This window comes from Schistocerca piceifrons, chromosome 1, assembly GCF_021461385.2.
Source record: "Schistocerca piceifrons isolate TAMUIC-IGC-003096 chromosome 1, iqSchPice1.1, whole genome shotgun sequence".
Lineage (NCBI taxonomy): Eukaryota > Metazoa > Arthropoda > Insecta > Orthoptera > Acrididae > Schistocerca > Schistocerca piceifrons.
In genome coordinates, this window is record NC_060138.1 from 767,121,560 (window position 1) to 767,135,527 (window position 13,968).

A 13,968-nucleotide genomic window follows, 5' to 3' on the forward strand; every position below is an offset into this window, starting at 1 on the left:
ACTTAGAGCAGAGATTACCATAAATGTTAGTTTATATAGATCTCCAAGAGGAGATGTAAACATATTTTTTGAAAGATTTGAACTGATTATGAGGAAAATTTTGAAAACTAAGATAAACATCATTATTTGTGGCAATTTCAACACTGAAATGACCAACAAGGATGAACATGTTACAAGAAAATATCTTTAACATGTTAAGATCTCTAAATATTCACTGTAAAAACTACACACCTACATGGAATAATGCCTGCTTGGAGAATATTACAGTTTTTTTTTTTTTTTGAGATATTTATGATTTCATCCTAGTTAGTGGTGCACTAGCAGACCATGAACCCTTCATTTTAATATTTTTCTGAGATCAGTTGTTTAAGTCAGACACATCAGCCAGCATGAAGTCTAATGCTAAATGGTTAAGAGACCAGAAAAAGAATACATTATTCTACTTATTGACAGATTAGCTGATAGCTTGATCAGCTAAATGCAGCACTGGATCCTGAAGAAGTAAATGATTACTTTATAATCTCTGTGAGTAGGTATAGAGCACAAAATTAATCAAAATGTGCTGTAGAACCTCTTGGTGCTGAGTCACCAAAGGGGTATGCCTTTCACTGAGATGTTGTCACCCCCAAGGATATTACAAAAGCTGTGTCAAGATTCTCAGACTCCATTGTTATGACTGTTATTGGTTCTCCAATTATGTGATTAAAAAAACTAATACATACCATCTGTCAACCTCTTACTATCATATTTAATAAGTGTTCATACTGTGGAGTTTCCCCTGGTACACTCAAAATTGCTCAGCGACACCAGCCTTTAAAAAGGGGGATACACACTTGCCTCAAAACTAGTGACTAATTTCTATTGTCCAAATTTTCTCCAAACTTTTAGTGAATCTAAGGTGCAAGCAGCTAAATAGCTATTTTGGAAACCATGATCTCCTCTCCAGCACACAGTCACAGTATGCATTCCAGCATGGCAAAAATACAAATGCTGCTGTCACTTAAATTGTTAACCATGTGTTAACTGCATTTGAACATTGGGACCTAGTATCAGTTGTATTTTTTAATCTCAGTGGCATATTATGTCGTACACAACCCATTTTTGGATGTAATTGTGTAATATCTAAGCAACAGAAAGCTGTTTGTATCAGTCAAAAACAGATGTTCTTCCTTGAAGGAAGTCTGGACTGGAGCGCTACAGGGCTTACCGTATTTACTCGAATCTAAGCCGCACCTGAAAAATGAGACTCGAAATCAAGGAAAAAAAAAATTTCCCGAATCTGAGCCGCACCTGAAATTTGAGACTCTAAATTCAAGGGGAGAAAAAAGTTTTAAACCGCACCTCCAAATCGAAACAAAGTTGGTTCAGTGTAACATGAGACACATTGTGGTCAAATGGATGAAGATTCAGCTACAGTAGTTTGGTGTGAGTCGTAAGCTTAACAGTCAAGCTTTACCAAGTAGCCATTGTTATGTCAGGCACTCCGTCCGTATTTATACGGGTACCCTTCCTTTTTTACGTGCTTTGTCTGATTCGAATCGATTGCTTATTTTGCTTTGATCTGATAAGTGCCGTTATGTTTGGTATAGGTGTTTCGGTCGCTCTAAGCTGATAATGCATTATTGTACTGTGTCATGCATTGTTTGTCGCATTCTGATAATGACTGTTTACGACCTGTCTCCACTCGCGGCATGGCTTGCTTTTGTGTGTGTTCCGCGGCTTACAGTAAAAAAAAAAAAAGAGAGCAATTGTCTCATAAGCGAAACAATGGCAAGAGACTGGTATTAGTTATTAGGCCTACTTACACCGCAGCTTTCTTTGATAATGATCAACAAGAACCAAATAATAGATTGCGTATGATAGCTGTTCTGAACGAGAGTTTAGCGAAAAAATTTCTCCATTTGAAAATCTTTGCGGACGCCTCTTTAGTACATTACATTTTTCACAGAAATTAGATTCATCTTAGATTTAAAAATCTAGTCAGTTGCCGTGCTTCATTTCTGACTGTATCGCTATTCAGCATAAGCATAATAGGAATACAAACATGACTTGGTATGTATATTCTTCCGCATTTGCTGTTGTCTCACTCTAGTTTCGAAGTTTAGTAGGCAAACAGGATTTAAATGAGATAGCAGCAGACACGAAAGAATACATGGCATAATGTTTAAATTATTCTACCTTTTCTTTTAATTTATTTACTAATGCAGAGGTTTTGGCGCCAATATTTATCTTTGTGCCTCTGCATCGCGGTGTAGCTTGCTCGCCAGGTTTCGAGAGGGTGCGTTTCTGGATGAGGTATCGAATATATTGCTTCCCCCTAGTTATACCTCCCGAGGAGATCACGAATGTAAAATTAGAGAGATTAGAGCGCACACGGAGGCTTTCAGACAGTCGTTCTTCCCGCGAACCATACGCGACTGGAACAGGAAAGGGAGGTAATGACAGTGGCACGTAAAGTGCCCTCCGCCACACACCGTTGGGTGGCTTGCGGAGTATAGATGTAGATGTAAAGCATGCCTGTGTAGCGCTACATATATTCGATGGCAGAAGTTAGTTGTAGCGGCACCTACCAACATTTTTCAGAACTTCCGCTTACTTTGCACTTGATTCTAAGCTGCAGGCGGTTTTTTGGATTACAAAAACCGGAAAAAAAGTGCGGCTTGGATTCGACTAAATACGGTAGTCCCTTTCCACTCGTCGTTACAGTAAACGATCTGCCAAACCACATAGGAGCAGATTCCGCAGTGTGTTGTGCAGATGGCATAACACTGCTAAAACCCACCATGACATGACAAAACTGCATCTAGCAACACAGGAAAGTTAGAACAAGCAATGAATTGACACTTCCGATCAGATTAAAACTGTGTGCTGGACCGAGACTCGAACTCGGCATCTCTGCCTTTCGCGGGCAAGTGCTCTACCATGTGAGCTACCAAAGCACGACTCACGCCCCGTCCTCACAGCTTTACTTCCGCCAGTACCTCGCTTCCTATCTTCCAAACTTTACAGAAGCTCTCCTGCGAACCATGCAAGACTAGCACTCCTGAAAGAAAGGATATTGTGCAGACATAGCTTAACCACAGCCAATTCTAGTCTTGCATGGTTCGCAGGAGAGCTTCTGTAAAGTTTGGAAGGTAAGAGACGAGGTACTGGCCGTACTAAAGCTGTGAGGACGGGGCGTGAGTTGTGCTTGGATAGCTCAGATGGTAGAGCACTTGCTCGCGAAAGGCAAAGGTCCCAAGTTCGAGTCTCGGTCCGGCACACAGTTTTAATCCGCCAGGAAGTTTCATATCAGAGTACACTCCACTGCAGCGTGAAAACCTCATTCAAGCAATGAATTGGTTTTCTTAAAATGAACTCCTCAGAATGCTGATAAAACACAGGAACTATTTCTGGGTCCTACAACAGATTTGGTAAGTAAATCAGTAAAGCTGTTAAGCTTTCACATTGTTTCGAAATTAAACAGCGAGTAACATATTAGCCATGTCTGCAGGAGAGTAGCAACAGAAAGCTATCTCACAAGGAAACTGATGGATACAGCCACCAGTGAGTATCTAAAGGTTGCATATTTTGGCCTATTTCAGTCGCACACTTCCTACGGCTTACTGTTCTGGGGATATTCGACCTATGTCAGTGAAATTCTAAAAATTCAAGGAGGGGAGGGGGGGGGGGGGGGGGGGGGGGAAGTAATCAGAACAATGAGCAATGTGACACCTAAGGAACACTACCATCCCTCTTTATCAAGCTCCAGATATTGGCTGTTAATCTATACACAGTGTTGCATCACAAATGATTTCAGCACCACAGAGATGATACACCCTTACAATACTAGGGGCAGACTGAGTCTGGATATACTGAGACACACAACTCACACAAACTGCAAACTCACACAAAATAACATGCTCAAAACTTTTTAATGAACCTCCAATAGCTTCTCAGATATTATACCTTTATATTTTCAAAGTTAAGAAGTATGATTGGCAACTGAAACACCCATTTTACAAGTTAGCCAATGTATTTGAAATATACATGATTGACATTAGTAGTTAAGGATTTTTCTGAAAGATATGGAATCAAATTGTAAAAACTTCACTGTAAAAAATAATCTTAATTGAATATTTGATGTTCAAACCTATTCCACTGTATCTGGTCAGCAGTGAATAAACTGAATAAATGGTGTGAAACATTGATTCAAATAGTATAAATCAGCAAATTTACATATCTTTCACTATTTTTCTAAATTTTACTCTTGAGGGTTTTATAATAGCATGCAATGAGTTTGTGTTTTCCTTCACTGTAATGACATAAATTTCACAGTCTACCTCACAGCCCGCACAGCTCAAATCCTGCCACCTAACTTATAGGAAACACTAAGACAGCTTAAGACATTCTAACATGACTCTCGAGAAACCCAATGGCACTAAATGGGAAAAATCCATGAACTAGCTGCTAGGGTCATAGTTCTCTATGAAACATGTGCTCCTACAAGCACCAGAGTAAGAAAAACTCCTGCTGCTCAGCTGCCAACTTGCATAAATCAAATTAACAACAGGGATGCTGTTCATGAATGTTTCAAGTCAAATCTGAAGCTTTAACGCAATGAAGACTACAGAAAGCTACAAAAACATGGTAAAAACAAACACACACACACGCACACACACACACACACACACACACACACACACACACACACACACGCCCGTATCACACTCACAATTCTGTGAAAGAATGTCAACTTGAATTGTCAATTAATAATAATAATAATAATAATAATAATAATAATACCAAGATCATGATACTTCGAGATCAATCAGGTACATCAGCTACTGATGTGCTATCAGAATATGAAGAAGTTGGTCACTTTTGTCTACCGGGGCTCACTATTTCAGAAAGACAGTGGCTCTACACAGGAAATATGATGTAGAGTTGTTCTGGGTAGGGATGCTGCATCAAAGCTGACAGTGATTTGGAAAGACTGAGAACTAACCAGGCATACTAAATTGAGAGTGCTGAAGTATCTGGTGTTTCCAGTTTTCCTTTATGGTGCTGAAACATGGACAATAACTGGCGGGACCCACAAAAGAATTGATGTTTTTGAGATGAAGACATGCAGGAGGCTGCTGAGAACATCATGAATAGAGAAACGGACCAAAAAGTCAATCCTTCAAGAACTCATGGTGGAGAATAGGTTGTCCAATATATGTTTCCAGTGAATCCTGCAGTTCTTTGGTCACATACTTCTATGACAGGAGGATAACTTGAAACTGATAATCATCCAAGGCAAGGTCAATGGGAAAAAGAGTGCTGGGAAGACCACCAAGATGACGGACAGGTCAGATAAACAAGAATACTCACCAAACATAGGGCTAGCTACTCCAAGATGCAGACGACCAGGAAAAACAGAGAGAGACTGTTAAGAGAATTGTGAAATGGGTCACCAACTTTTAACTATGAAAGATAGAGTGTTGTTGTTGATGATGACTGAGAGGTTTAAACATCCATCATTCAGTAAATTTTGTGATAATAATTACCCAACTCATATGCAACTGTGGCTGTTTCAATTCTGTTCATCTTTGAAAGCACAATACACAAATGTTGTATTAATTCACATAAATCAACCAAGTGATGGATGTTTAAACCTCTGAAGTGCATAAGGAAATAAAATAAATCATGACCAGTCACAGTTCAACTTATATTTCCATGTTTTGGACTTTATACAGGGTTTCCCATGAGGAACGATCAATATTTGGGGATATGAAATGAACAATCATTCAAAGTAAAAATGTATAGTAAACATGGGCTCTAAAATGCATACCTTAACAGCCATGAACACTTGTTCAGTAGAAGACACATGTTACACAGTAGTGAGAATGAAACAGTACTCTTAGCTCTTAAGGTATGATATTTAGAGCAAATGCTTGCTGGATTTTTTTTTCTTGTTTTGGTCCATACTACCACCTCAAAGTATGGGAAGTAAAGAGCTTGCAGTAGAAGGATTAGTCCTTATTTACTAGACTCTTTTTTACTTTGAATGATTGTCTCTGTCATATCTCTGAATAATGACCACCCCTATTTAATCAGCCAACAATATGCTGATTTGTGTCGACAGAAGCGTCCGATCCCACGCGTCGGCTTTGACCCGTGACGTAAGAGTGTTGTCGTGTGTGACGTCATGACGGCGCAGAGATTGGTTTGAGTGTGGCTGTCTCCAGTTCTGTTTTATCTTATTTTATTTACTTTTCTGATCTGTTCGTTCTATCTCGTGAGATTTTTTTTTTAAATTCAAAAACACTTATTACTTATGTTAATTATCTGTTTCCTCCAATTTCTGTTTTAGTTTATTATATTTATCTTTCTGATCTGTTCGTTCTATCCCGTGAGATTTTTTTTAAAAAGACAAAAAACACTAATCAGCTACTGAAGCATCTTTATCTTATATGGGTTGCAGGGGTTACGACCCCTGGGGAGGTGGGTGGGTATTCATGCATGGCTGTCTTCACTTACACGTTGTAGCTACGCAAGGCGTCTAAATTTGTTTATATTTAGTTTGCCCCCCACCCAAAACACCCCATTTCCCGCGCTTGTCCCGTTAGTGTCATTAGGCTTCTTGTGGAAAGTGTGTGTGTTTGTTTTTGTTTCCGCCATATTTGTGACGTCATGGGTCAAAGCAGACGGGCGGGATCGGACGCTTCGGTTTTTCCGCTGATTTTATACTGTCATGACTTTATAAACACATGCTGTCACCACTAATGCAAAGATCCCAACTAAATGAAACTGCTATTTAAGCCCTACAAAATCAAGAATGTTTGAGTGTTGCATGTATAACAGGGTGGTTGCAGTGCAGTGTACCTAATATTCTCATCAACAAATTGTACTTTCCAGGTAACCGAATGTATATAAGCTTTTTAATTATATATAGGATAATGATAACCTCAATTACCCAATAACAATAAATTATGTCACCTGCTGACTTGTGTCCTCCAAAGCACTGTTGACTTGTTGCACATACAGCTGCAGTTTCATGACTAATGAAGATGCAAATGCCTGGAAATATTAAAACAAATTAACATCCTGACACAAAAGATAGAGATTTGTCAGAATTTATACAAACTTATGAGATAATTCCATGACTTACATCTCTGTTTTCCTGGGCTTCTGCCCTTCGAAATGTTTTGTTTATCCATTCCTTAACATCAAAATTGTCTTCAGAAAATGCTGATATATCCTAAAAGAAAAGGAAAATATTAAATTATAGTAGTAATTAGCCATCAACACAACATCAAATGTTCATGCAAAATAGCTCCATGCCATGGCATCACTAATTCCATCATAATATGAACTTAATTTTCAATATGAATTGCCAAAAATAACATAAAAGAACCACAACTTTTAAGTGGACTATGAAGTAAACAATGTATAATGAATTGTCAACGCAAAGCCCTTTTATTGCTGTGGGTGATATTACAGAGCGAGAGACAGTTCTCATGCAAAATTGTCTGTTAGAGAAAGCTTAAGAGTTAGACAACCTCACCTTTTTGAGGTGTTATAACCTCTGCCAAGACAATGTGTTGTTTGTGTAAAATTGTTTGTCCCACATGTGAAAGGGAATGCTGCAGCAATAACTCATCAAATACGCCTACGTATTTTTCCAGGTGTTTTATAGAACACTAAACCCCCAATTGCTCCAAGAAAAAATGATGATTAATAGTCTATGAGTAATTCTAACAGCTAAAAATAAGGTGCAAGCAAGATGGAATGTTTTACAGTCCATAATAGCATTAAACACTATCTAATACAAATCTGGCATTATGCTTCATTGGTCATCCGAGAAACAGGTGATTCCACTTTCATCAAAGTTGCTCATCTGAGAAACAGATGACTACGCTTTCATCACATGTCATATATACGAAAAGGTCACAGTATAAAAGAATGCCCTCTTGATGAAACAGGCAACTCAATAGTTCAAGGAAAATACATCAAAGTTAAATGATAGTAAAGCCCAACATTACTTTTCTCCCTCATGAATGCTGATACTGACCCACACAATCTCGAGGAAAAGTCAGTGAAACTGTTAGATATCAATCTCAACTGAAAGTTCTGTTGGTATATCCAAACACAAAAAGTTTGCAATAAATTATCAAGAGTAGTTAGTGTACCTGATAACACAATTATAAAACTGTATCAATGAAGACCTACTCCTGATGGCCTAAGCAATTTTTCGTTCACACGTGAACTATGGGCTGATAGATACTCTGGGGAAATTCTGCTGGAGCTAATAAAGTCTTCCTCTGGCTGAAGAAAGTAATACAATACATTTTTGGTCTACAGAACACTTCTTGCAAAAAATACTTCACCGAACACAAAATAGGCTACTTACTGTTCCCAGCTTGTACATAAATTCAAGTTTTTGTCTATGCTACAGAGAATCACATTTATATAAACTACAGCTAACGTCCAGACTTATGAAACCAGTAACAGAAATCTGGATTAGACTGTTTAAGACTAAGAATAACTTTGCACACATTGGAAAGGAGTTTCTGAACAAAATATGGCCAAATGTGAAGATATTCCCACATAATAAATTTAAAATCATGATGGTGGAATAATGGATAAAAAGAAAGGCGTTGTATAATGCTAAGGAAATCATGTGTAATAGTGTAAATGATTTAGTAATTTAATTATGGTGTCAACTAAATGCTGTACAATATACAAGTGCAAACTATCGTTTGTGTAAATTAAATATGTAACACTATATTCAGTTGTAATATTATGTGTCATAAAGAAATAACTTGCATTAGATGAAGTATCCTGCGACAGCAAAATTGTCTTCAAACATATATAAAATGACTTGATTTGATATCAGCAAAACTGCTAATTATTCTTTGAGCAGGCCTAGTATTATGTCACATCCATTCAATTCAAGAGGGTAGTGCAGGAAAAATGACAAATGATTTCATACGAATGTAAGTTACAATAACACAAATAGTTTTCAGCAGCTTAACAATATCTAACATTTTCTGAAAGTGATACATGCTGGCAAGTAAAGTATTAATTTGATAATTAATCAATTTAATGAGATTTCCTCCTCTCCATCCTTGTCAAACTAGACCAGTATTAAGTAGAGGACGATGCAATCAATGGTACTGTTTCTCACAAGATTGTAGAAATACGGGTGTAATAAGATACTGGTACCTACAAATGAATTCTTAACTTTAAGGGCACGGTTTGTATCCCAGGTATTGTAGTATGTGTATTTTATTGTGTGACACAGCGTACCATGGGCGGAATGCATGATTTGTACTTTGATGCAACAATCCGTTACTGTGGTACAACACCTAAATGGACAGCAAACAAGGGCTACCTAATCCATTGTGTTAAAATCAAAACACAGCCATATGATCCCTTCGTGAATACAATGCTAGCTTTCTGGTGCGGGGTAAAGTACAGATGTCTGAAAAAATGCGGCGAGCAATTCAAAGATCAAAAGTATACAATTTGTCTTGGCGCATTAAAATGCATATTGTACAACAGAAATGACACTACACATTACCATTGTTGTATGCAACGTTTTTGCAGGGATATGCGGTGTCTGCTAACAACTGTCTTCACCATTTGAAGCTTAGCATTGTTTGTTGTGATTTTGAAGTGTCGCATCACTACCTCGCTCGACCACGTAGACATCGATAATATCGACATGTATAACGTAATGATTTTCGATTTTTAAAATTATTACGATACCAAATGCTAACTGATGATAAACAAAATGTGAGAACACGAAACCGCGTAAAGCGCAGTTCTATGCAAATTCTAATAAATATTTCTAATTCTGTAATAATTATGAGCAAATAGGAGTAGTCAACAACACTTTAAAACACTGATCTTCTTTTCTTAAAACAACGTAACTGAGTTTAAAGAAGATCCAATAGCAGAATTCCAAACGTTAATAAACAAAATTGGTTAATAAATGAGATCAACCTAAAACCCATAAACTTCATGTTCCAATGAAGGCTGTTGTTGATTCTAGAAACATTTCTTCCTTAAAATTTGTCTATTAATTCCGAAGCAGAACTATACGTTTGATACGTCGTAGTTAATTAAGAACAGAATTGATTTAATGACTAAAATTAAAGATATTGAAATTGCAGGAGACGCTAAATTTGCTTCTTTTGATATAGCTAACTTAATTTACAACTATACCAACTGAAGAAACAATAGAAATAAGTTTTAAGAAATTATTAAAGAAAGAAGTTATATATTTCAGAAATATCAGAGGTCAGTGTCATGTTGCAATTAATATTGTCATATAATTACTCTACCTTAGATGGGAAGCTACCAACGGAATGAGGGTCTTCCCGTGGGCAGTAGAGTATCAATCATATTTCTCAATAAACTGGCAACCACCTGTCACTCTAGGAAGGAACTGTCGATAGAAACTAGCTAAGCTATCCTATTTTATACTCAATTTAGGACACTAATCCGCAATAGGGAAATTTCTGATGTGGTTTACAGGTAGTCTCGCAAAAGAAAGCAAACCAAGCGACAGAGGCACTACGAAAAGTCATAATGGCCAAGACAGTTGCTCAACTGATTGAGTTAAGCCAAGAAAACAGCATTCCAAACCACATGAAACATATCTCTCATGTGTCAAAAATTCATGTAATGAGAAAAGATGCTCTTGTACCAAACAGATATCATATTAACGCAAAGGTGGAAAGAACCAAATTTTGTCTACATTCCATCAAAATGTAAGAGGTCTGAAGAATAAAATAGACCCACTTGTAATATATCTAAGAATTGAAGAATATGGGAATAAGAAAGCGAACCTGATTGTGATGTTTCTCTTTACAGATTCAAAACTGCTCATTGTTGCGTATCTATAATGGGGAAAGATGGATTTCCAATTTTTGATAGGAATAAAGTAGCTGTAAATCTGTAGATTTAAGCAACTTCTGTGCTGAATAGAACTGTGACGTAATAGTGATAATAGTAGTAGCTTTATTTGTCTGTCGACCATTAGCTACATTGACTGTGGATATATGATGTTTACAGACCCGTTGCGAAGGGTTGCAGGGGAGGGGGGGGGGACAATATCCCAGGTCCTAAACCTCATAGGAGTCTGAATCCCATAGTATACTCAGTTGGCAAACATGAGATTCCTATTACAAAATAATTTTGTATTATATTTTAAGCAAACGAACATTTTCCCAGCACCAGCAATACCAATCTAGCCTAAAGCTGAGTCTCGTAGTTCTACAACAAGACCGCCATTTGCTTATATATATTATGTGGGGTCTACAGTTAATGTACTTGTAATCCACAACTATCTTCTCATTATCACTGATATTTTCTCTCCAAATTCCCACAGAAATGAACGTAAATGAAAAGCAAGTAACATTTATTGATTCTCAACTGTAATAAACATTTTGACTCTAAGACAAACAATGAGAGGGTATAATAATTTTCAGCTATAACATATAGCAAGTTTAAAGAACGCTCTGCTCTCACAGCAAGGAATAAGCATGAGAGGCAGCACTCTGAGCACCCAATGAGCAAATTTTCTTGACATTACTGGCGATCAGTTGATCGCGCCCCTTGAGTGCATGGTGTTTACTGGTCGCCACATCAGCCCCCCCCCCCCTCCCAGGGAAGTGGAGCGTCGTTCGCGTCCACGAGACTCGTCTCTGTTGAAGAATCTTGCAGGATATTGGATGTGCCATCCAGAGCTTGTTTGGCCCAGCGACTGTAGCGTTGGTGAGATAGGGAAATAGCTGGTCGCCCATAGAAGGCGGCAGAGGCGGTTGACTTGGCGGGGATGTGCCGACGGGGTTCTCAAACACAAAGACAGGTTTAACCTGGTAAATTGAGACACTGTTGCGTTTACCATTGCCTAGAATGTCCAGAGTCCTGTCGTTGCAAGCGAAGACATACTGGGGACCGGTATATGGAGGTGTAAGGGGCGATTTAATTCCATTGTGATGTAGTGTGACATGAGCACTATTCGATAATTCCTTGTGCACAAATGAGGTACGTTGTCCATTCTGTGATGCTGACTGGAGTTGGGTCCATGTGATACGCTCTCCGAGTTACGCTATTAATTCTGGTTGGTGTTCTTTAGATGAAGCACTTGAATCAATTAATTCTCCTGGTAGGCACACTAGCTATTCTGAACCCACATGCGAGAATGGTTTAGGTACCACATGCAGGCTGAGTAAAACAAGGCTGTAATCCACTTAGTGTCATAGCACATGAGCACTGTCTTGAGGAAACGGTGCCACTTCTCCACCATTCCGTTGCTGGCTGGATGGTAGCTCATGGTGAGGTGGTTTGTAACAGTGCGAAATTTACTCATTTGTGTAAAGTGCTCTGATTCATACTGGCATTCCCTGTCAGTAATGATATCTAATGGTCAGCCAAATCACACGACTATCCGTGACATGATTGTTAGTGCCACTGTCTCGGCAGAGATATTGTCAGCTGGATTCGCTTCAGGCCATCTTCTGAAATTATCTATGATCGTCAATAAATAACGTTGCCCATCTGATGGTGGCATAAGTTCCACGACATCTACGTGAACGTGGTCGAATCTCTCAGTTGTTTCTGGGAAGTCTCCAATGGGTGCATGCATGTGGTGAGCAATCTTACTTAATGACACGCCACACATGTACAGGCCCACTGCTGATAATCTTTTTGTACTGCGGGCGAAACATAATGGGAGGCGACAAGCTTTACTGATGCTCTGGTGCCTGGATGGCAGAGGTCATGTAGACCATGAAAGACACGCTTGTGTAGACCTGCTGACGTCTATGGGCGTGTTTGCCCAGTAGAAGTATTGCAGCATAGATGAAAGTCTACTCTGAGCATGTTTACCACTTCAAGTTTTAATCCATTCTCTGTGTCTTGGAGAAGACAGCACTAACCTGAGATAAACCGTCAGCCACCATGTTATTTAGCACTGAGACGTGTTGCATATCTGTGGAGAATTGAATATGTACTCGAGCTGGTTGAGTTGTCATGGCCAGCTCTTATCATTGTTTTGACAGAAGGCATTCTTGAGAGGCTTGTGGTTGCTATATACCGTGAAGATCCGCGTTTCTAGCTGTGTGTGGAAGTATTTCACCGCTGTATAAATGACCAACAATTCCCAATCGTACGTGCTCTACCGTCGTTAGTTTGCGCGAAAACAATGCAAGCGGCTACCACTTCTCGAGCTCGTCGATCATTGGCTGTGACCATTGCAACAACGCCTCGTCTTTCGCCTTGGGACCGGCCAGTGTGGCTGTTAGCTGTTCTTGCAATTCAGCGGCTTGTAGCGGGTTGCAATGGTAACAACTGAGAATGCCGAGGAATCTGCATAGTTCATTCATTGTAACTGGGTGTGTAATGTTCACTAACACCCCGACCTTCTCAAATAAGGGTCGTGATCCACCTAACGAAATTATGTGTTCCAAGAGGGTTATTTCCTGTTAGCCAAAAACACACTTTGACACGTTCAATACAATACTGTGGGCTGCGAGTCGTTCTAAAACTTGAACAAGATGCTGTTGATGAGTTCTGTAGCCTCTGAAAAAACGAGGATGTGGTCCAGAAAAGCGAAGCAGTGTGGTAATCCTTGTAGCACTGAATCAGTGAATCATTGCCACGTTTGTGCGGGGTTAATCCTCTCGGCCAACATTGTATCAAACTCGGGTTTTGCTGTAGCGTACCTGTCAGGGGCCAACCACAGGGGTCTACACGAAACTGGGGGCGTTCTGCGGTTTTAATGTAGTGGATAGTACCATAACATACCCAGTAAGTGGTCCCCAGAGGTCTTGTAGGGCTAAGACCACCACTCGCTTGCGTATATTACGAGAGGTCTACAGTTAATGAACTTGTAATCTTCAACTATCTTCTCGTTATCACTGATGTACTCTCTCCAGATTACCACAGAAATAAACGTAAACGAAAAGAGAGTAACATTTACTGAGTCTC

The 13,968-nt window shown here is 39.0% G+C and overlaps 1 protein-coding gene across 2 annotated transcripts in view; it reads right to left on the reverse strand.

Moving 5' to 3' along the window:
• The window catches only part of LOC124712331 (conserved oligomeric Golgi complex subunit 7), a 79,848-nt gene extending 70,173 nt beyond the window's left edge, over nt 1–9,675 (reverse strand). For both annotated transcript variants that reach the window (XM_047242637.1, XM_047242629.1), the window contains exons 1-3: nt 9,551–9,675; nt 7,136–7,225; nt 6,964–7,044 (exon numbers count right to left, since the gene is read on the reverse strand). In XM_047242637.1, coding sequence (XP_047098593.1) covers nt 6,964–7,044; nt 7,136–7,225; nt 9,551–9,553 — 174 coding nt within the window. In that variant the 5' untranslated portion in view covers nt 9,554–9,675. The remainder of the gene's footprint in view (nt 1–6,963; nt 7,045–7,135; nt 7,226–9,550) is intronic.
• Between the last annotated feature and the right edge of the window lie 4,293 nt (nt 9,676–13,968).